Here is a 22793-nt window from a genome sequence, read left to right as displayed (position 1 = left end):
TGACATATCGTTGGATTATGGTTACAGAGGTAAAGATGGCAACGACATGTGCGGATATGTCGAGAAGGAAAATATTAATAGAAACACTATTTTCTCTATATTTTTGTGCTGAAAAAGACGATTTCATAGTTTCATAGCAACATCAATTTCTCGATATTTTGATCTAAAAATTGAGTCTGAAGGATCCAACCCTTTTCCTCCTGGAATCATCTCCATCACAATGACCCTTATCCGGCTGAAACATGTCATCTAACTGTAATTGTAGCTGTAACTCTTTCCTTGTTTCGACCAAACAGGTATACTTACAATTACAATTACAGTTAGATGACAGGTTTCAGCCAGACGAGAACCACTGTGATAGAGATGATTCCAGGAGGTAAAGGGTTGGAGCCTTCAGACTTAATTTTTCTCAACTTTAGATCAAAATATGGAGAAATTGATGTTTCTGGATCTGAAAACGGTGATTTTCAGCGTTTTTCAGCACAAAAATATACAGAAAATAATGTTTTTATTGAAAAAAGGCTGTTTTCAGTCAAAACTACGTTTTCTCGCGAGTTGGAGCCGTGAGACTCAATTTTTCTCATTTTTAGATCGAAATGTCAGAAAATTGATGTTTCTGGACTTGAAAACCGTGATTTTCAGCGTTTTTCTGCACGAGTCTAGATTCCGATCTATCATCTTTAATTTCAGAAAAGGCTACATAGATGTCAACCTTCACGTCGAGATCATTTCCAGACTGCCGGGTTCCATGGCAAGTAGTAAACCAACTAAAAAGGAACATACCAACAAAAAGAAGAACACAAACCATCTCTCTCCTCCTCATTAATGGATGATGATGATGTCAATCAAACAAAAAACTAGACAACATTCAAGTCTTTCAGCGTAAATCAAAACTACTGCTGAACATTAGAACATAAAAAAATGACTGTCTGTTGGCAGGAGTTGAGGCTCGGAACGGAAAAACGGAACGCGGATGCTCTCAAAACGTGAGGAGCAGCTAGCGTGAGTATGATCATACAAGTGGAGTGGTGGAGGGGAGCGAATAAAAGACGAAATCGAGAAAGAGAGTGGGAGCACAAAACAATTCCAAGCTGTGCCTGTCCTGCGTGAAGAGACTGTGCCATTCCGCGTGGTGGTTTTGTGTGTGTGCGGAATGAAATGAGAGAGAGGAAAAGAGCACGCGGTAAACCAGATCAATCCATTGACTTGTGTGGAAGGAGTCTTCTGCTATATAGCTATATAGGCCGGTCAGTAACGAAAATTATCAAAAAATCAAATCAGTTGACCATTCAGCACCAATAATTCTTTGTTAAACGAAAGAAACGACAACCCCAAATGCAAACAGAAAGAACGAGAATGGTCAGTGCCGTCCGAAATACAAAAGAACGATAGTAATATGTATTCGAGTCTCCAACCTCACAGTGAGAAGTAGTCACAGCAAATACCATCTGGAGCATTCACAAATAAATGACTAATAGGAGTCGTCACTAGGGAGGGCTTCAAACAACTTGCGCAATCTGTTTGAGATTAAAAAAGTTTCGTCTCTCTCTCTTTGACGCGGAGGGAAGATGATTCATAATGACGTCCAAAATGTTTCAAGTACCTGCATTGACCTTGGAATGTATCTTTAGCTTATAGGTGACAAAAATCTCAAGTGAGCGACTTCATAAAAGCGTCAAAACTGACTTCACAAGACACAGAAATCGAGGTGAGACTCCACCTAAATCCACGAATAATTCACGATGAGCAGAAGGTACCAAATGAATGAAAAATGGTGTTGTTGCTGGTGTTGTTGGTAGAGACAAGCCAGACGTGGCAATTATCTCTATCTACACCATGAAATTTATGTACGTCGAAATGGAAAGAGAGAATGAGGAGAAGAGAAACCATTCCCCATGGGGACAGGTGACCTCGAAAAAGGGTTCAGTTGGTTTGAAGAATGGAGAGAGAGGTTGATTTGAATGTACTAATTTCAAGTCACTCAAACTTCGCGACTGCATAGGGAACATGTCATATTCAAAACAGTATCTAATCTAATCTAGGTTTCCTCGTTAGCATACGTGTTTTTTTGTCTGAAATCGCAGACTTTTTAAGTCGAAAACGTTATTTTTGAAATAATTTAGGTCATTTTGCAAGGAATTTAGGTCGTTTTTTAAGGAAATTGGGTAATTTTTAAGGAATTTACGTCAATTTTCAAGGAATTTTGGTAGTTTTTAAAGAAATTAAGCTCATTTTGCAAGGAATTTAGGCCCTTATTTAAAGAATTTACGTCATTTTTCAAGGAATTTTGGTTATAAAATTGTTATTTCAATGGTATTCTAGATCGAAAAAAACGTTTCCCTGAAATCTCAGACTTTTCATTCATGTATGTGTATTAGAGGTAATCTATATCAAGGGAAAGTTGTGGGTCTGTTTTTACAGAGCGTGGCTGAAAATCAACAGGTGAGGGATCTCAATTCGAATATTATCTAATGACGCAAAGGCTAACTGAATCTAAAAATCTCGATCGAGAATCTAGACAAAATCACCTAAAAACTACACAAGATTTCTACAAAACATCCACAGGTGGTTGCCTCAAATAAAGTCGAAATAAAGTCGAAAGCGGTGCGGGGACACAAAGGCGACAAGAAGATGAAGCTTTCTTTTTAAATGTAAGCGCGCGCGGGGGGCGCAACTGTTCCGTTAAACAGCGGGGATGATGGTCATTATTCAGGAGAGTGGGGCAATTAGCATTTCCTCTTTAGAATTCGAACACCTTTTTCAATTTTTTCAGCAAAAAAAAGAAAAAACTCACTTCCTTCTACCCAATGACGAATGATCCGACGATCCACTAGACATCGAATCCGATGGATGTCTTCTCTTCTCATTGAGAGCCGCTTCGAGAGCCTCTCGTTTCTTCATCACTTCTCCACCCAACTCATCCATCGATGTCGTTACAGTCTTCATAGCTGGAGCAAACGTTTTTCTTCTCACTACCGGTGTGACCAATCCTTCATTAATAACCATCAACTCCCCATCCGTAGTCCTTCCACCAAGTCGTTCTCTCAACGCTTTCGCTGATTGTCCAACACTTCCAGGAACCAATGGATCAGTTACAGCAATCAAATTGGGCACAGACAATCGATGATCTCCTCCACGACTTCTATCAATAGCGGCGAACGCGTTGTTTCGATTGAATCCGTTGTGACTGGCAGATGGTGATGGGAATCCGCCGTTTCGTCGTCTCATTGATACTTGAGGACTCGCGTGTGCACTATGAACTTCTCCATATGGATGTTTGGCAGCGTTGATTTCGTGCGGTGAGAGCATTTCATTGGCGGATTGCAGTCTGGAGAAAATTCTAGATGAAGAGAGAGCAATGGGGGCTAGGGGTGTGCGGAACGGAAATCGGAATATCCAAGATTTCCGACTTTTTTCGGAAAAAAACTTCGGTTCCAAAACTTCCGAAATTTCAAATATTTTCGTGATGATAAAAAAATAATTTGGGCGGAATCGAAAGAAATTTCTGCAAAACTAACGAGAACGATGCCGAAACGTCACACATGTGTCAAAATCTACAGGATTTTCAGTTTTTGCAGCATATTTATTGGATTTTGACTATAAAAAGTTGGAATTTTCGGAATTCCCGGAATGATCAATTCGGAATATTTCCTAGTTCCGAAATGTTCGAAATTTTTAACTCAGCACATCAATGATGGAGGGCGTGACTAACTCAGAAATCAAACATCGAAAAAAAAAACAAAATTCTGGAAATTTCTATAAATCTGCCGAAAACAAGTTGAGTCAGACTTCTCGTAATCTAAATTTTGCAGAAATTCGTTACGAATTATAAACAAAAACAACACCTACTTTTGCGCCCGGCTAACTTTGAATTTCAGCATTTTCTCAGCATCAAAATGATGTCATCTTGTCACAAATGAGTAAAGAGAAGGATGAACATATAATACTACTCTGATAACAATTGGGTACGCGGGGAGGTCGACTCTTGTGCGATGAGTATGCTTAGGAACATGTTTGCGAGGAGCTTCCCGAGTGAGGAGCAGTATTTTCGAAAAATAAATATACTTCTTCTGTCTGTGAGCTCATAATTTTCTCTCGTTTTTGTTTGACTTTTTGCCAAAAAAACGGACAAAGAAACATTATAATTAGTGTACACCGGAAAAAATAGAATATAAGCTTTTATGCAAATTTCTATTTGATCTCTAAAAAAGTGCCTTTTTACTAGAGATTCCAGCCTAAAACCGTACAAAATCTCCTAAATACATTCTAAAACGAATCGAAATTCTACTGTCAAAAACGGAGGAGGAAAAAGAGACAGTTCCTTTGCGGCCTTTTCCTCTCCGCCGGAAATCGAGACAGGTCACATTTGCATAATAGTGTGTCAATACCGCGTTTGCATTTTCATTCATTTTTATTGAGGGGCGTGAGTGAAGTTGAAATGAAATATCTCACCGTTTTCGACGCAACTCTTCAACACAATTCTGTTGCACCAGTGGATCGCCCGCGTTCGCCGGTGGTGTCATCGGAACACGACCTGGAAAAGAAAGAGAGTGTTTCAAGTGGACATAGACGTGTAGTTTTCAATGTTTTCAACTATTACCGTAAAACCTGTGATAGAGGCGTACCTAGGGGTACCTTTTCGCCGTCGTATACCTCGGTTCCCAAAGGAAATATTAAAAAGTTGTTAACTGACAAAATACTGCTTAATATTCATAGAATATTTCTTCAGTTGAAACAATTTTCACATCTTTAAAGACAGCCGAGATAGAATGCTCCAAACTCTGGCTAGTGGATGCGCCTCTATTACAGGTTTTACGGTATTTGAGAAAGTGACAGAAAAAAGGTATCCTGGGCTATAAAATTGTCCACAAAGTGATCAATTTCTGCATTTTTTCAGAAGTACTTTCGGAAACTGGCTCACGGAGCTCACCATTAGAAGAAGAATGCGCGGGTCCCGGACTGCTCTCATTGTGATGTGCCAGACGTGGTGCGTTGTTCTTCACTCCGAGATTGAATCCGTTGCTCATCACTCCTAAATCACTTCGTTCTCTTCGCATAGCCAGCGGTCGAGATCGGCTCGATGGGGATCCAGTGGAAGATCCAGCGACTGAAAGATGGAAAGAATTAGGTGAAGGGTTCGTCGAATACATGACTAATCAGTTAATCAGAAAAAAGAAGATGCCATGAATCATATTAGGTTGATGCATAAGTTTCTTTCTTTTTTTGGGTAATTTTTGGTATGAAATTGCCTGAAGACTAATAGCTCACATAATAAGGAACATTGCTGGTTAGTACCTATAACTCATTGTGATTATACCTGTGACTTGACGTCTACCATCCGCCTAATCTCAGCCGGAGGCACGTCAAAACACTTGAGGAACCCTTTTTTGGTACCATTTTTCGTCTCCATTTTTTTCCTAGAAAATGTTGACAAGAATAGGTGAGCTATTCAGAATTAAAACAAGCAAGAAAAGTTATTTATAAAAAGCAAATAAAGACATTCCAACTGAGCAACGCTAGTTCAGTGCCCGCCTCTGAAGAAAGGTGAAGATCAGCAATTTAGGGATGTGCGCGTATTTTCGATATTTCTTTAACTGTAGATAGGGAAATTGGCGGAAATGTTAGTTATTGGGTAAAGTAGACATTGATGTTTCTAAATTTACTTTGTTTCCAATATTCACATCATTTGTCCTTTTTCGCAAGAAGCCCGAAGTCAACATCATCAAAATCACTTAATTTTTGAGTTTGATGAGGCCTACCGCTCCTACCTTTAAAGCAATCCACTAGATATTTTGCACATTTTTAGATCAATGTGTGTACTATTGATTACTTACAATAAAATAATTCAGACTTATTTGTGAGCGTTCAGAAGAGACCTAGCCTCCACTCAGGTCTAGTACACAAAATTTCTCGAAAGCGCAAAAATCATAAGAAATTTATCAGCCAAGTTTTATCACTTAATTTGATGGCCTTGTCATAAACTTTTTAAAGACATAATTTACTCATGTTATCCTCTAACTTTTACAAATAGTTTGGTACAAATGTTCTCTCAAATATTTCTGTAATCTGTTTGAACCCAGCTGAACCATGGTTTTTCGTTGCTGTCGATCGTCTTATCACAACTTTTTTGTTTTCAACATTCCGACTGAAAACTAAAATGAAATAACAAGATCAAATCTTGTTCTATAAATTGCGCTCAATTTCTTATGAAGATTTTATCATTTCGATACCAATGCGACAAAAATCAAAAAACTTTCCAAAACAGGCATTTGGTTGGCGATCAAAAAAAGCCATCGTTTTCACGAGCGGGCTGTCTAGGCACCAACTTGAAACATTATATGTTAGCCACTAAAGAGGTCATAAAAATGCAAAAAAGTTTGGGTTGAAAAACAACCTCATCGCTTAGAGACCGTTGGCCAAAGTCACACCTTCAAAAAAGAAAGAAACTTATGCATCAACCTAATAGTTAGATGCCAAATTTTCGCAGTTTTTTAAAGGCTTAGTTTTCTGAAATTTTAGTGATTCTTGTGAACAACAACGCTCTCCAAAACTATATCCAGAAAGTTTCCAAAAAAAGAATCCCGCCGCCTCGAAACCAGAAAAATGCTCACCATCATCATAATTCGGCGGTTTGAACGTTCGCATCGACGAATCCGCTTGATGATTGTTCGGTGTCTCAGCATACGCAGCTTCCTAGAATACAATAGATGTGAAATTTAGAAAAGAAATAACACGAAAAAAGAAACAGAAAACTGTAGAAAAGAGATACATCCGCTGAGAGAGAGAGAAACGATGACGATAATCGTTTGAACGAGAGCGAAAAGAATGGAAGATGAAAGGAAAATGAATTGGGGTGGTAGAAGAAAGAACACCAATACAGCAAAAGTAAGAAGAATGAAGAGACAAACCTTCCATCCACGCGTGTAATTCTCGTCGTCAAACATGTTCGATGATGAGGCATTTTTTGCTTGATAGACGGAACTTGGCATCACTCCATTCCGTTTTTTCGGTGTCGTTGAGCCAAAGAATCCGCGGGTTGGAGGGGAGGTGATGTCGAAGGCGGAGCGGGAGCTGAAAACAGTTAGAATTAGATATTTTTTTAGATTTTTAGATTAAAAAAGAGACGTTTTCTACTTTTTATGAAGTTCAAGATGCTAATTTTTTAGTTGAAAATCATCTGAATACTCTGCAAATTTCGGAGAAAGATCTTTAGGTTCAGTTGTAGAAAACTCTTCAACTACAAAAAGGACATCAAGGGTTATTAGCTCGGCACAGTTCTTACAACCGCGCTCCACCGCAATGTCCTTGAAAAATGCCTCTTTTTCTCCGAGTCTCTCAATTTCACACACAGTTTTCTTCGGTTTCGGTAGAGCGCGGTTGTGAGAAGGGTGTCGTGTTAATAACGGCTAGGAATTTGAGAATATTGAAACGATTGGGTTACAAGTGAGATGATTTTAAAAAATCTGGAAGGTGTCAAAATACAACAAAAAAGTGCGAAGAGGAATTCTGAAGGATCCAATTGTGCAGATTCTTAAACTCCAAGATTTTCACGAATTCTGATCTGAAACCAATGTAAACTGAATCAAAACTTTTCAGTTTTCAGATCATTCTTTCACCATTTTTATGAATCTAGATGGTTCTTTCCACTTTTTATTTCTCAAGTCTAACACCCGTAGAGAAGTCTGAAACCCCCAAATTTAAGTTTCCAAGTTGAACACAATTTTCAAGCGGATTGTGATATTCCAGATTTGGGAGTCAAACTTACCAACACCAACTAATAAGTACAGATGCCATTTAACAGTAGAGAACAATACAAAAAGTCGAATAGAAAAAGTGTGTTGGGGTGATTAAAATCACCACTCACAAATCACTACAAATCGTTTTTCTATCGACAATGAGGGGGACGACGACGACGACGGCAGAGGTGAGGAGCAGCACACGAGGTATCAAAAAAGAGATATCTTCTACTATGTTCCTCATAAATCTTGAATTGAAGATTCAATTCGGATGGGGTGCAATGGAAGAAGAAGAATCAAAAAGCTGCTACTCGTGTTTCTTTTTCATTCAATTCATTGCTGATATCTCTTTTATCAATTCTTTCTGTGAGGAGACTGAGCCAGTGTGTGTATGTTGTCACTGGTTAATTAATTGTCCCATGTCTCATCTCTCACTATCCATAGTCATCCCTACCCCACTGACAACACATGTCACCCCCCAAATTCTCTGTTCGGGTGTGTGTGTAGTTGTATATATCAATGGGGGAGAGGAAATACACTGATGATAATAATGATGGAAGGTGAGAGGTCAAATTGTCTCTAGTTTGGAGGACTCACGTTCTAACTTGTTGCATATTCGATCTGTTGCTATCCCATGGAGTGAAGTATTCACAGTTGGCAAGGCGGGGTGTCGAGTCAACGTCCACTGGAAATTAAGAGGTTATTTTGAGCGTAACGGTGGGTCAGGTGCTGGAATTAGGGGACCAAAGAGCAGGCATCTGCTAGATAGACATTCCCCATCTTTCTGATCGAAAAAAAAAGCAAATTTTCCACAATTCCTTACTAAAAACATACATGCGAAATTCCGGGCCGGCCCTATCGTCCCAGATTCGAATTTTTTCATTAAAATTAATTATCAAAAAAAAAGTTCCTGAAAAATCAGTCTGAAGAGAGTTACGAGACCTCAAAATACCAAAAATTGCTCCTCGTCGTGCAAATTTTCAGGGCATTTTAATAGAAATTATCCTCGTCTGTAAATATGTAAAATGCATTCATAAATGTTCATTTTTCGAACGTTCTCTTTAAAATTTTCGAAAATATTCCTTTCACGTGCACGACGAGAAGAGTTCCTATTGAAATGTACTAAAAAATTGTACGAAGACGAGCGATTTTTGGCATTTTGAAGTCTCGTAACTCGCTTCAGACGCATTTTCAGACATGACACCAAGAGACATTTCTCTTTTCCAAAAAAAGTTGAATTTTTTCAGTACTGAAAATCCGGGCCGTCGCAACTTTGCTAAAAATAAAACTTCACATAAAAACCTACAGCTCTCCTTCCTCTTCTGCTCCTTATTTGACGATCCAAACGAGAGAAGCGACCGAAGAAACGAACGTGGCCGTGAAAGTGTACTGCTTGTCGACGATGGGATGCCAAGCTTCGGAGATGATGTGACTGGAAAATGAGATCATAAATAAGGTGGCAATGAGTGGAACAGTAGGAGAGAGAGAGGAATCATCACAGCATGTCATCGTCGTCATGAATCAGAATAAGGGGAGAATTAGGCTAATTTTGATTTATTTCTGGCTGTGTATCCTTATTTTGAGATGTTAAGAGGGTTTCTGGCAGCATCGCCTTGGGTTTTCAGATCGAATGGGATCTAGAATCCGTTAAAAAACAACAATTTTACTAGGAACTTTTTGATTTTCCGTTGAAAAATTGCTGGGAGTAAATACAAATCTTACCACTTTTATGCGATCTGACGGATTGAGAGCGACGGTCACTTCGGGAGATGTGAACTGAAAAATTAAGAATATTTTAGGCTTCTGATGATGAAAAGTATACAAAGCACAAGAAAATTTCAAATTTAGAAGCAAATTTGTCGAACTTCAACCCGTCCCAGCTTTAAGAAAATGTACCAATTTTTGAACAATTGTTTTGAATTTTTCAAAAAAATTTACATCAAAAAATCCAATTTCTCGATGCAGTATTTGATTGAATTCTGAAGTATAGTCAAAAATTCGACATTTTCGGAAAACACAAAAAATTCAAAATTTGTTTAGAAGTAATTTGGTTTTGAAATAAGGAAATTCGGCTTCTAGAGTTCGTAGCTGCAAAAAAAACACGACTTTACCTCTCTAGAATCTAAAAAAAGTAACTTATTTCCTTCTTTTCCTATTCTTCAGATACAATTAGTGTCATCTACCAAAAACGAAGCCGAAAAGAAGTAGAATGCGAGTAGAGAATGGACTAGTTTCTTTTCTTTCTCCTTCTGCTTTTTTTCATACGGGATCATCAGATGATCCTCATTTTTCGCAACAACTACCACTGACCATCACTAGATGAGGAGGGGAAGAAGGAAATAAATACCGAAAAAAGGGAAGAAGGGATTAGGAACAGACACGAATTCTGAACCATTTTCCATTTCAAAATACGACGAATCCGATTAGATTTGTGTTTTGAAATTTGAATTTTTGGGTTCGAGATGGAACCGTTATCGAGTATTCTAGTTTCCAAGGAATCCGTACCATCATCTAGACGATCGTGCTTGCTCGGCGGCGAGTGAGTACTCAATCCACTATCCGTCTCATCTGGATCATTCTTTGAAGACGTTCCATTCCAATTATCAAGTGACGTGAAATCTCCAACACAAACTGTAGCGAATCTAGGATTCGATGAAGACGAGGCACGAGACGATGAGCGGCGTTTCTTGGACTGAAAACTCAAAATTGAAATATATTCAACTACACGGTCTCCCACACAGCGAAAAAGAACTGCAAGGAATGCGAATCTGTTGTTTCACGTTTTGAATGAATTCTTTTATTTTTTGAATTGAAAAGGCAGTATTTTTTAGGTTTTCAGACGTCACAATGGATGAGAAAAGGTCTCATCCATCAGAAATGTAGAAAATAAGATGGTCCACCTTGTGAGCCAGAAAACGTGAATTTTGGTAAGAAATTGACTTTTTTGATACAGATAAACAGATTTTCAGAAAGATGAGATTTTCAGCCATTTCAGTTAATATTTCATTTTCTAAAAATTGTACATTATGTATTATTTGAATTATAAAATGTTTCCTGTATACTCAATTTTCTGAAAATATGTTTTTCTGTATCAAAAAACTCAAATTCTGACCACAATTCACGTTTTCTGGGCTATAAGATAGATAATTTTTTCTACAATTCTGATGGATGGGACCTATTTTCATCCATTGGGACGTCTGAAAATTCTACATTTTCAGTGCAAAAAAAAAAAAATTGATTCAAAACGTGAAAAAAATCGGATTCACGTTTCTTGCAGTTCTTTTTAGCAGTGTGGGAGACCGTGAACTATAAAACCCTCTTACAGTCTTCTGCTGATCCGGTCCCAATGCCATTTCAGGTGTCAACAACATTCCACTGCTCCGTCTCGGAGAATTGTTGTTGAGCGTGTTGGATTTGATGATGTTGTCATTGACTGCATAGTAACTGCCACCGCCGCCGCCTACTCCAGTTCTACTATTCATTCGTGGCTCCACCTCATCATAAATCGATTCATCGTCGACAGTGGGACGATCCATAAACCATGTGGAGGCGTCTGGGGCTTCTAGAACGAAAAAATCAAGAATCTGATACTTTTGAGTTTTAAAAAAACTCACCATGACATCTCGGCATAGTATTATTGTTGGAGGCGTTGATGTTGTTGTTGCTTCGAAACGACGACGCAATTGAATTCCGTGACGACGAGGAGGTCGACGCCGTCTTATTTCTGGACAACGACATCTCTCTGGCCCAGAATTCTGAAAAAAAGTAACATTTCATTAGTAAAAAGTGTGAAGACTTGGAACAACAAGAGAACTTCTTCTTCTTCTTCGGATTCGTCGGACGAGTGTTTGTGTGTGTTTCGAAAAAGAAAAGAAACAGAGGCGTATCGGGAACGAAATCGCATAAAATGTTATGGGTTTCCTCTTGCCCCACACCGCAGGAATTGACGCCCGAAGGTGCCGAAAGGATGGCATATTACTCTCATGATAAAAGTATGGAAAAGAAGGTTTCAAGTTTGAAAAAAGCACAAAACTCAAAGAAGCAAAAAAGTTCTTTGGGCGCCGTCTCTTTTTAAACTGACAAACTGGAGAAAAAGGGGGAGGAAAATGACATTCGATACTTCATCGAAACCTCAAAAACGGCACACACACTTGTCGTCTCGAAACGAATCACGGCCATCTCTTGTTTTGTAACAAAACATCAAGTGGGTGAGAGAATATGGTGAAAAGCAGGAAGAGGGGGTGTTGTCAAGGGAGACAATAGCCGTTTGGGAGATCTCGATCTTGATGTTAGGAACAGAAGATCAGGTGGTTGATTCAGATGATTAACGTACTTGAACTTAGCTAAACCTAAATGAGAATCGTGTAATTAAACTAATCGAATCAAGAAATGAGGATAGGTTGGAGATCACGTCCCTAAAAGGTTTCAGAAGGAGCAAAGTCAAAATATAGATAATTAAAGTAGTTTCAGATGGGTAAGAACCATATAAACCGGGCCGGCGCGTAACTCGCTTCAAACTCAATATTATGAGTTGAAAAATATAACCAAAATCTAGATCTCTGCGAGTTTCATGTTTGTGACCTACTACGGACCGGGTGGCTATTGGTTAATGTGTCGCGGGCCGGGAAAAAGTGCCAAAAAAATCGAAAAGTGCTGGAAAAGCCATTCTAGCCCGTAGTAGATCACATCTATAGAACTCGCCGAGATCTACATTTTGGTATATTTTTCAGCTCATAATATTGAGTTTGAAACGAGTTAGGCGCCGATCCGTGTCGGCCAGGTTTACAAGTATGGTGAGAATTCCCAGACTTGGCAGTTTCTAGGTGAGCAGGGGCTCGAGTTTCAGGAAAAAAAAGAAGCTAAAACTTAAGAAATGAAACCTAGAAAAATTGGATCAGCTCTCAGAAGTCGCTGAATCTCTGTGGAGACTGCCGCATCTCGATTCAGATATTTGAAATTTAGAGCCGAAAGGACGTTTATGAATGGGTTACGACCGAGAGCTGATATCTGAGGAATCGAAAGAATCAAAAGGATTCTGAATCAGGGATTCGGTTATTGACTGATGGCGAACTGGACAGATATACCAGATCTAGAGAAGAGGTGATATCTCTATGAAACTGAAATTTTCTCACTTCCTAGTTGCAGTCTATCTCTCAATGACAGTTTATATGATCTAGGTCATAAACTAACTAACATTTTCAATTCTAGTCAATATTAGCTATGTCTCTACTACTTTATTCTGTCGCACTTCAAAAGGGACACCTCTATTTACAACTGATATCATCTCAAAACCTAGATTCACCCTAATAAGTGTTCTAATAAACTCATAATCTTCGTGTGGTCACATAAACGCCGCCGCCACGGGCCACACAGAAATACAATCAGATAGTTTGTCCGCCCCGTTCATCTCGTCCTAAAATTGCATAGCCCCTCACTCTCCGCGGAACAATAAAACTGTAATAAATGACGGTACATGTGAAAGTGCGTGATTCTGCCGCCGCCCTATTCCGACAGACAACAAACAGATAAACCCACAAAGTAGAATACGGACAGAGAGAGGATGACCGGATGGAAACGAACACCTCTCTCGTTATGACGATGATGATGATGAACACGTCAAGGCCGGCAAAAAAGAACGAACGGATAAGAGGCGGTCGAGAGGAATGGAGAGGACAATGGCAAATTGGTTACCAGACTGGTAGCTGCGAGACGGGGGAAAGGGACTACTAAAACTGTCAATCAATCATAGAGAGCGGGCGCGGAAAGGTGTTAATTTTGATATCTATGAATAAGATATTGAAGTGGTCCTAGATTTTGAAAAAAATGGAGAAAATGATGAATAGTAGAGATGAATTTTAGAGCGGAGAGGAAATTTATGAGCTAGAAATGTAAGATTTATGGATGAGTTACGGATCGAGAGTTGATATCTGAGCATACTTGTAAACCGGCCCGGCGCGTAACTCGCTTCAAGCTCAATATTATGAGCTCAAAAATATACCAAAATGTAAATCCCGGCGAGTTCTATGTCGGTGACCTATTACGGGTCGGATGGCTATTTGTTAATGTACCTCGGGCCGGGTTAGAATGGCTTTTTTGACCATTTTCGCGCTCGGATCGCGGTACATTAACAAATAGCCAGCCGACCCGTCATCAGAAGAATCGGAAAGATTTTGAATCAGGGACTCATATATTGACTGATGGGAAACTGGACAGTTATACCAGAAGATCTCTATGAAGCTAAAATTGTCTCACTGCCTATTTGCAATCTATCTCAAAATTGTCTAAACTGAAAAACCTGATTTCAGAAAACTTAATCATTAAAAGGATACACTTCGCTGAATATGACCTATGTTACACCTATTTTCAGCGTTTTCCAAGTCAAAGTCGTAAATCAATCCAACCTAAATATCAAAACCGGCGAAATCGAAATAATAAAATATAAAACACGGGCGATAATAATCGCAATAAAGAGGGAAAACGGAGAGTGAACAAGCTGCGGGAAAACGAGGAAACAACGCCAGGAAAAATGGAAAAGAAGAAGAAAAAGGCCGGTGGTGTCACATAGATATACAGAACAATAGAAGAAAGAGGTGAAGATGCAAATTTTGCATACAATGGAGGGGGATCTCTCTTGAATCCAGTCTCTTTCATTTTCCAACGTCTTCTGGTTCACCTCATTTCATTTTATTATCACACCCAGCATCATTAATTTGTGATGGATTGACCGTGATTACGAGAAATGAGGAGAATAAAGAGAGGAAAAGATGATGGATAAGATGAAGAGGTGGACGGATGCAACACTTTTACGGTGATTACGAGGGGAAACATGTACTATGTCAACAGAAGCAAATTTCGGGAGGGTTTGTCAGGATCAGTTGAAAAATGAGAAAATCTGACTTATTTAATATAAAAATTGAGATTTAGTTTAAAAATTGGAGTACAAGAACGTTCTGAGATTTCAGGAGGTTTTAAGGAATCTTCCATTCGTATAATGAGATTTTCCATTGAAACCCCAACCCAAAAGGCCTGAATTCTACGATATCAAGCTTTATTCGAAGAATTTCAGAATCTTTAGTATCTGTTTCTGAAAATGAATTGAAGTATGGACTCTTAATAAACGTCAATATCTTCCAGAATACTGAAATTGAAAAATGAGAAGATCTGATAATTTCGAGACGAAAATTGAGATTTTGTCTGAAAATTGGAGTATAAGAACATTCTGAATCACTGATTCAAAAAATGTTGTAGTCAGGAAATTTTTGAAAATCTTACTTTATTCGTTTAATGAAATTTTTCATTGAAAACCCGATCCAGATGGCCTGGATTCAACGATAAAGGGCTTTAATTGCAGAATTTCAGAATTTTTAGTATCTGAGATTCAAGTTCTGGAAAAAGAATTGAGGTATGGACTCTTAATAAACGTCAATATCTTCCAGAATACTGAAACTCCTATTTCTTCTCAAGCTACTCCAGAATCCAGGAAAACTAAACTCTCGTCAAAATCACGGGAGCTATAACCTAAGTTTGTCAAAGTCAGTTTCCTTGAAAAAAATGAGAAAATCTGACTATTTCGGGACAAAAATTGAGACTTTTTTTTTGAAAAATCGGGAACTTTTTGAGAATCTTTTGTTATTCGTATAAATCCGACCCAGACGCCCTGAATTCTACGTCAAGCTTTATTTGCAGAATTTCAGATCTGAAATTTAAGTTCTCGAAAAAGGATTCAGATATGAACTTCAGTGTTTTCAGGAATACTGAAACTTCTAATTCTTCTTGTTCGCTCCAGAATCTCAGGCTACTCCAGAATCCAGAAAAAACTAAACTCTCGTCAAAATCACGAGAGAGCTGTAACCCAAGTTATTATGATGCTCAAGCACTCACTCAAACCCTCCCGATGAATAAACTAAAGCTACTCAACCAGACGACGATAAAAGTTTTCGAGAAGAAGAAGACTAAACGAAAACAAAAAGCACAATATGTGGTGGTGCTGTGTGGATCACTAAATGAACGAAGAATGATCCGCCTCGCAATAAAAGTAAAAAAAGAGAAAGAAGCGGAGAGACGCGGAGAAAAGTTAGCTTTGGGAAAAGGAGAGAATCACACATCTGGCACGATTCGCCACATCTCTCGTCTGACTCCATCATCGAAATCGCATTGAATGCATCCACTTAATTTCTACAATATGCTTCTTCTTCTCTTACCCTGCTCCATCACAGCAATACTCAATAGCTGCTTTGTAGTTGTGCATGCGCGGATTGCAGATGGAAGTTGGAGATGATGCTCCAATTCGTCTCTGAAAATATCGAGATTTTTTTGAAAATTTCCAGCAATTTCCAGATCTTACTCATTAACACAATAGTGTTCGATAAGAAGTGGAAGAGATCGAAAAGTGAGTGGGCTGCCTTCCAATCGGACCGCTTTCACCGACGTCGGCGCCACAGAATCCTTCGAAGAACCAGATTTCAGTGGAACTATGAGCTTTTCGATTATATAGTGATCTATATCGACGTGTGCTCCTGGCGCCAAGCGGACTGAGAGAGCCATACAGTTTTCGCGGGTCGATGCTCGGACAATGAAGTTTCCTGGTTCCATACGGCGGAGAAGATGAAGGACTTCGGGGCGACCCATATGGGGGAGGTACCTAGAAGAAGGAGAAATAACTTATTTCTGAAATAAGAATGAAGATCGGTCTGTGTGTCGGTTTGTCCTGGACGGAAATTTACTGTTTCAGGACATATTTTGATCCATTTTTTGCTTAAAAATGGAAGTTTTTTTGAGTCAACACTGCCCATCTGTGTGTCGGTACGTCCAGACTCAAAGTTTACTGTTTCAAAGTGATTTTGAGTGAAAATTGGCTGAAAGATGACGAATATTCAGTAAATTTTAGTCTATCTGTGTGTCGGATTGTCCAAATTTTCATTTGATTTGAAAATCTGGACAAACCGATGTACTATTGAAATCAAACGGCAGCTAGTTCTGAAAAGATTCAAAATTTGAACATTGATTGAGATTCTAAATCCTCACGACGTCAGCTTTTCATTTGACAAAAACTCACCAAACTGCGTGTGTCCGTATAATCTGTTCCAGCAACGTCACACTTTTTCCCGACATCGAAGACGTCGACGAGTTCCTTTTCAGCACGAAATCCGAGTAGACACTCTCCTCGCCTCGATCCGTCGTCGTCGTGGCGGCAGACGATATCGAAGTGTTCATATACATTGCCGGGATCGGCGGTCGAGGTCTCTGCAATAAGATTGAAGTTGAAAAACGAAAAAATGGCTGAGGAGAGGGAAAGAGATTCTGAAGACGAATGGTCACCAATTTGCCATTTCATTCATCTCGTTGGCGGAGAGAAGGTCATCCCGATGAGAATTAGATGGGAAATGAGGAAGATTGGTAAAAGAATGGGGAAAAAGGAGAAGGATAGATGGTTTCAATTTCCATGGATTCAACCTTTCGGGAATTGATGATGGGTAAAGAAGAATCGAAATGATTGGTTTAATAATTGACCTCTAGGAGAATTATGAGTTAGAATAACGGTTTTAATGTGGTCGTCAAGTATGGTTTTCGAGGAAATTGAAGTCGAAATGGGAAGAAATAGTATACCAATCCAGATTTTCCAGATTCTCATAGTTGTCAAGGCCCGGGCCGGCCCGGCCCGACGGACCTGGTAAATTGGCGCAAGAGTTCAAATTTCAAATTTTTCAATTTTTTGAAAAAAGTTGAATTTTTTTCGCTGAAAAGTCAAATTTTCTACTATCATTCAGAATTATAAGAATGATTCTGAAAAATATTCAAAAAACGTCATTTTTTGAAGTCGGGCCTTGACAACTATGCAGGTTTTCAGTATGTTTCAGAAGTTAACTTCAGCTCAAAACACACGTGATTCAAAAGTCTGGAAATTCATTTTTAAGAAGGGTACCTCTCGGAAAACACAGTTCGAGCTAGCGAGACCAGCTGGCCAAAAAATTTTCGACTTATAATAATTTCGAGACTAAAAATCACCTATGGCTCAAAATCTAGACTGCTTTTTTTCATTTAAAAAAATCGTATTCCAAAGGATTTCGTTAAAAAACATTAACACCTCCTCCCTCCAATCATAAAAATTGTGTATATACAACGCCATTCCACAAATAATAACAAGTGATAAAGAGTCCTCGTGCTCTCTCTTCTCCCACAACAAGTGTCCTCCATTTCACCCTGCAACCCCCTTGCTCGTGAACATGATAAATTGGACAACGCGAGGTTTGTTGAGGTGGTCGAGAAGAAGAAAAAAAACGTAAATTGTGTAAGACCCGTTACACTTGAATATAACTGATTTACACAGACACACTTTTTAATCTATTCGAGACGGTGATTCAGAGCCTTTACAATTCCATGCATCTCCTACCTCTTCAACTTCTGATTGAGACAGTTCTTGAGCAATCGGACTGCTCGCATACTCTGAAGGGACCGCCCAATCGGAGACACGGCGGATTCCATTCAGCATACTTCCATTGAGAGTCGCGTCGGTAATCGTTTCAGTTGACGTCTCGCCACCGTTGTCTGGAAAAATGGAGAGAATTCTCGAGAGAAATGATTCATTTTCAAATCAAAATGATTGTTTTTCGAGAAATGTTTGATGTTTCTTAAATAGAAAAGACGGGAAAATTGAGAATCAAATTTTGAATTTTTCGAGCAAACAAGATTCTGGTTAAAAACTAACAAGTTTCAGTCTACTGTTCGAAATACAGACTTCACGAAGACTACAGCATACTGTAGATCTGATTCTAACAAAGTATTTAAGAACGAATTCTGTATTAGCACGACACGCTTCTTACAACCGCGCTCTACCGAAACGAAAAAAGTGTGTGCGAAAATGAGAGTCTCAGAGAATAAGAGACTTTTTTCAGGAGGATTTCGGTGGAGCGCAGTTGTAAGAACTGTGCCGAGCTAATAAAAGATCGCGATGTTTCTGTCCAAAATTGAGTGCGAAATATAAGAAACACGGTCCAAACATTACATATTTCGACTGAAATTGTTTTTCCGACACCTGTCTCGGTCGTTTCGGAAAAATTCATAATGAGTTCAAATTGTTTTTGAACAAGTTGGAATTGTTCAACATTCAAATGCAAAAAATGCGAACGATTTACCTAGAAACTACAGAAATTTATGAGAAAAATTGAACTTTCATGCTCAAATACGCTCGAAAAAAATGTTTCTCCAATCGAAAGAGTATTTCAAAGAGTTCGGAATGAAGAGGGGAAAGGAGGGGACAGCCTGTCCGTCCGCCTGCCATCATCTAGCGCTTAATCAAAAACAAACAAAAATATGATTGCGGTCGGAAAGAGATGGGGAGGGTGGTCTGGCAGGTGCACACAATGATGGCCAGTGAGGGGATGGAAACGAAATGTTTCATTTTGGACTCTTCGCCAATTCCCTCGACGACTCCAAATATTCCAAAATTTCCAAAAATCGGGGTATGAGAAACGTGAAGGAATGAGGGGACGGACGGACAACTTGTCATCGCTTTCCCTCATAGTGGAGGGGGAAAGACAAGTCCATCGTTCGCTTCTCGCTCTATTTCACATGGCCGCGGTTACTCTACTGGTCATCATCAAGCCATATATTAGACGATGAAGTGTAAGCGCATATCTCATTTGGCACATATATCGAGATTCGTAGAGAAAAGGAAGAAGACATTCTTGAGAATCAAACTGGAGGAGGTAAGACCGGTTTCGTTGGTTACCAGGTTTTTAAGTGATAGTTGTGATGTTTCTAGAATACGGAATCGTTACAAATTCTCATTATGAAGACTGTCGCCTATGTGAATTTTGAAAATTGGTAGTTTAGCACTGAAGCCGTGATAGATTCCTGACTAAATTCAAACGATTTTCATAAAATAAGCATAGTTTTGAAGCATTTCCGATGTTATCTTGTTATCCGAGCGGTACACGCTCTCTTTCATAAAATTCTCAGTAAACTCGAAATTCTCAGTCAATTCTCCACGTCTTCAAACCCTCCAAACGTCTTCATCGTTCCCTTACCAAAAGACCGTCCGCCGTCGATTTCCCCACTCTTCTCATCGTCGTCCTCCTTCATCATTGAGCCGGGAACCGACGTGATATCCTCCACTTGTACTCGAATTGCTCCAAAGTCCGGGCTGAATCTGGAAATTTTTTCTATAATTAGTTCGAAAGGAGAAAGAGAAACTGTTAAACATATTCAATATGATTACGTGTCTAATGTATACGGCGGAAAATGTAAAAAAAAAGAGGAGGTTCCCATGGAGAGCGAATGGAATAACTAATTGTGACTCGTTATGATTCATAGAGAACTGTTGGAAGAGGGAGTGGAATATATTGTAAAATAGGAAAATGAGTTGCTCCAGGTTTCGAAAATTTAAATTTTCAGCCCCGCTGGATTGAAAATTTCATGGAAAAACAGAAAAAAAGCGGAATTTTTTTAAACTGTTTTCAAAATATATCTTTGCAACATTAGAATGCAAATTCCAGTAAAAATGAATGGAAAAAATATTTTTTTTATTCGAAAAAGTTTTTTTTAAACTTGAAATTGCAGTTTTCGAAAAAATTTCAACAAAATTTGATCTCTCAAAAAAAAATCGCGAAAACCCGCGAAAAATTGACGGAAATCGAATGAAAAATGTGGACTTTTATGTAAATTTATTGCGAATTTTCACTTTTTTGACGAAAACGAAATGTGACAAAACTTTTCGAAAATCGCGGGGTTTTGTAACTTTTTTTTAATCAAAATGTGATCTATTTTTCGAAAACCATCACCAGAAAATGCGGGAAATCTGTTTTTTTAAATAACTTTTTCCTTTTTTTCCTATTTTTCCATTCATTTTTAACGAAAACTTTTTTTTCAAAAAAAAAAACTCACTCTCTCCCCGCCGTCCCTTCACTTCTCCGTCTTCCCATCGTCGCCGATCGAGTACTTCCAGCAATAACTCTATCCCTATAATCCAATTCCATCATTGGCATTACCGCCACACTGGCTCTTCGATTCTTTCGTTGCCGTGTCGCTTCTGCCGATTCTTCGTAAGCCGACAGTGGTCGTTCGCTGTTATTAATATTACTATAATTTGTCGTTGTCGTCGCTCCACGATTTCGAGCGATGGCTCTCGCCGACATTGTTGGTGTGTCGTCGGGAGTACAGAATGATTTCTGAAAAAGAGCGAGATGAAGAGCCGAAAGAATTGATTGAAAATCGAGCGGAAAAGAAGGAAGAATAGGGGGAGAAGCGCACACATTTTCCCATCACTATTCAAACGAGCCGTCGTTGTGGCGATGGTGTCGATTTTATTGGTTTTGTATGGAATATAATAAAAAGATACTGAGTGGGGGAGGGATTGATTGTAAGAGAGAAATAGGGAATTATTGCATAATTAACTAATTTTCGAGTAGCGAAGATCAGTTTTTGTCAGAAATAACTGCAATCTTAGCATTGAATTTGGGGAGAAAACCATAACTGTTTTGAAACTTAATTTCAAAAAATTGCACATATTTATTAGCACGGCAAGCTTCTTTCAACAGCGCTCTACCGAAACCGAAGAAAATTGTGCGCGAAATTGAGAGACTCGGAGAAAAAGAGACATTTTCCAAAAGGATTTCGGTGGAGCGCAGTTGTAAGAACTGTGCCGAGCTGATACATATATTTTCACAACTTTGATATCAAAAAGTGTTAAATACGAGCCAAACTACACCCGAATCTTTAGAAACTCAACATTCAGAATACCTGGAAAATTCTGCGGAAATCTTGAAAAAAAAAACGTCATTTCCTACTGTTTTCGTTGCAAAACTACGGTAATTCTATGTTAATTCTATGTTTCCTTTCCCATTGTTTTTTCAATCGAACTATGACTCACAACAAGCTTTGATGAAACCTCATGCTTTCAAAAAAACTGTGCTTTGTTTTCCACAACATCTTCTAGAACTATCTCTCTCTAAAAATAGAATAGACTGATAACGCTTTATGGTTCAATCAACATAGTGTTTGTAACCGATTACAGACTCACCAAATGATTTTCAGCCTTATCGAAGGAACTAGTTTCCAGATTATTCAGATGGCAAGATGACGAACACGATGGGAAAGAGCATGGACGAAGTTTCGAACTTCTCAATTCTGGTTCAGCAACTTCCAGAATCCGCTGAAGCTTCTCTCTTTCAATAAAGATTGGCTGATGTGTGTCACGACGAATTAGTTCAGAATTCTTTCGAAGACGAACTTCCTCGTTACATTCTCTCTCGACACTCTTCGATTTGAGAGTAGAGATTTTCGAGGTGGTGGCACTGGGGCATCTGAGGATAGAAGACGTCGAGGTTTCGGCACAGGAATAACAGTAACAGTAGGAGTAGGTATAGATGTTATCACCATCTTCTCCGTTCGAATTAATCGAATATAATCAATGTGAAATTGTGTGTCTCGTGGAGGTGGAAGGTGGGAGGAGAGAAAAAAGAACAAGACAAGCGGTGGCGGCGTCGAAAAACAGACAGTGAGTCATACGGCGGCGGTCAAACTTTTATTCCGATACAAAAGAACGACGCAATCGGTTGCGAAACGAATTGAGCTTCACACGGGGTGTCGCTCCTCACTTTTTGACGTGCCGTTGGAGTGTTCGTTTTGTTGGAGTAGAGGAGGGAAGAAAGGTCTCTCTGCCTCTTCACGGTCACCAACACCGAAAGGTAACAAATCAATTGAAAAGAAGAGGGGCACGAGGAGTGAACATGATAGGGTTGACGACGGCCGCCAGCGCCATAGTGGTGGTCACTTGCCCTCCTTCACACATCAAATGTGCCACATTGAGTGTCGTTATTAGATGACGACACCTTTTCAAAGTAGTCAACAATCTGGGACGAAGGATTTTCGAGATCCTTGCATCTCGAGATTCGAACTATCGAAATCTTATGAAAACCAGATGTTTCTTTATCCAGGTTTTTTGAATGCCCCAAGGTTTGACCCAACGAACTTGATAGCTTTGGAAGCAACATTCTAGAATCTTGTCAGTCTTAATTAAACTACTCACCTAATCGAATCAAGTCAAACTTTGTTTCCATT

The 22793-nt window shown here is 39.1% G+C and overlaps 1 protein-coding gene across 1 annotated transcript; it reads right to left on the bottom strand.

Annotated features, from left to right (window-relative positions):
- Nucleotides 1-2038: 2038 nt before the first annotated feature.
- On the bottom strand, nt 2039-22112 carry GCK72_017432 (uncharacterized protein; the record flags this gene model as incomplete). Its single annotated transcript, XM_053732085.1, has 20 exons — nt 2039-2072; nt 2795-3328; nt 4453-4534; nt 4931-5107; nt 6612-6693; nt 6909-7071; nt 8334-8421; nt 9043-9168; nt 9459-9512; nt 10242-10428; nt 11060-11298; nt 11351-11491; nt 15938-16029; nt 16081-16377; nt 16792-16979; nt 18127-18281; nt 19763-19884; nt 20619-20902; nt 21754-21885; nt 21975-22112. 20 exons carry the CDS (start codon nt 22110-22112, stop codon nt 2039-2041), a joined length of 3315 nt encoding a protein of 1104 aa, XP_053580998.1.
- Nucleotides 22113-22793: the final 681 nt, after the last annotated feature.

The sequence above is a fragment of the Caenorhabditis remanei genome, chromosome V, assembly GCF_010183535.1.
Source record: "Caenorhabditis remanei strain PX506 chromosome V, whole genome shotgun sequence".
NCBI lineage: Eukaryota > Metazoa > Nematoda > Chromadorea > Rhabditida > Rhabditidae > Caenorhabditis > Caenorhabditis remanei.
The sequence above is the reverse complement of the archived record's forward strand: the minus strand, read 5'-3'. Positions and strand labels throughout refer to the sequence as shown.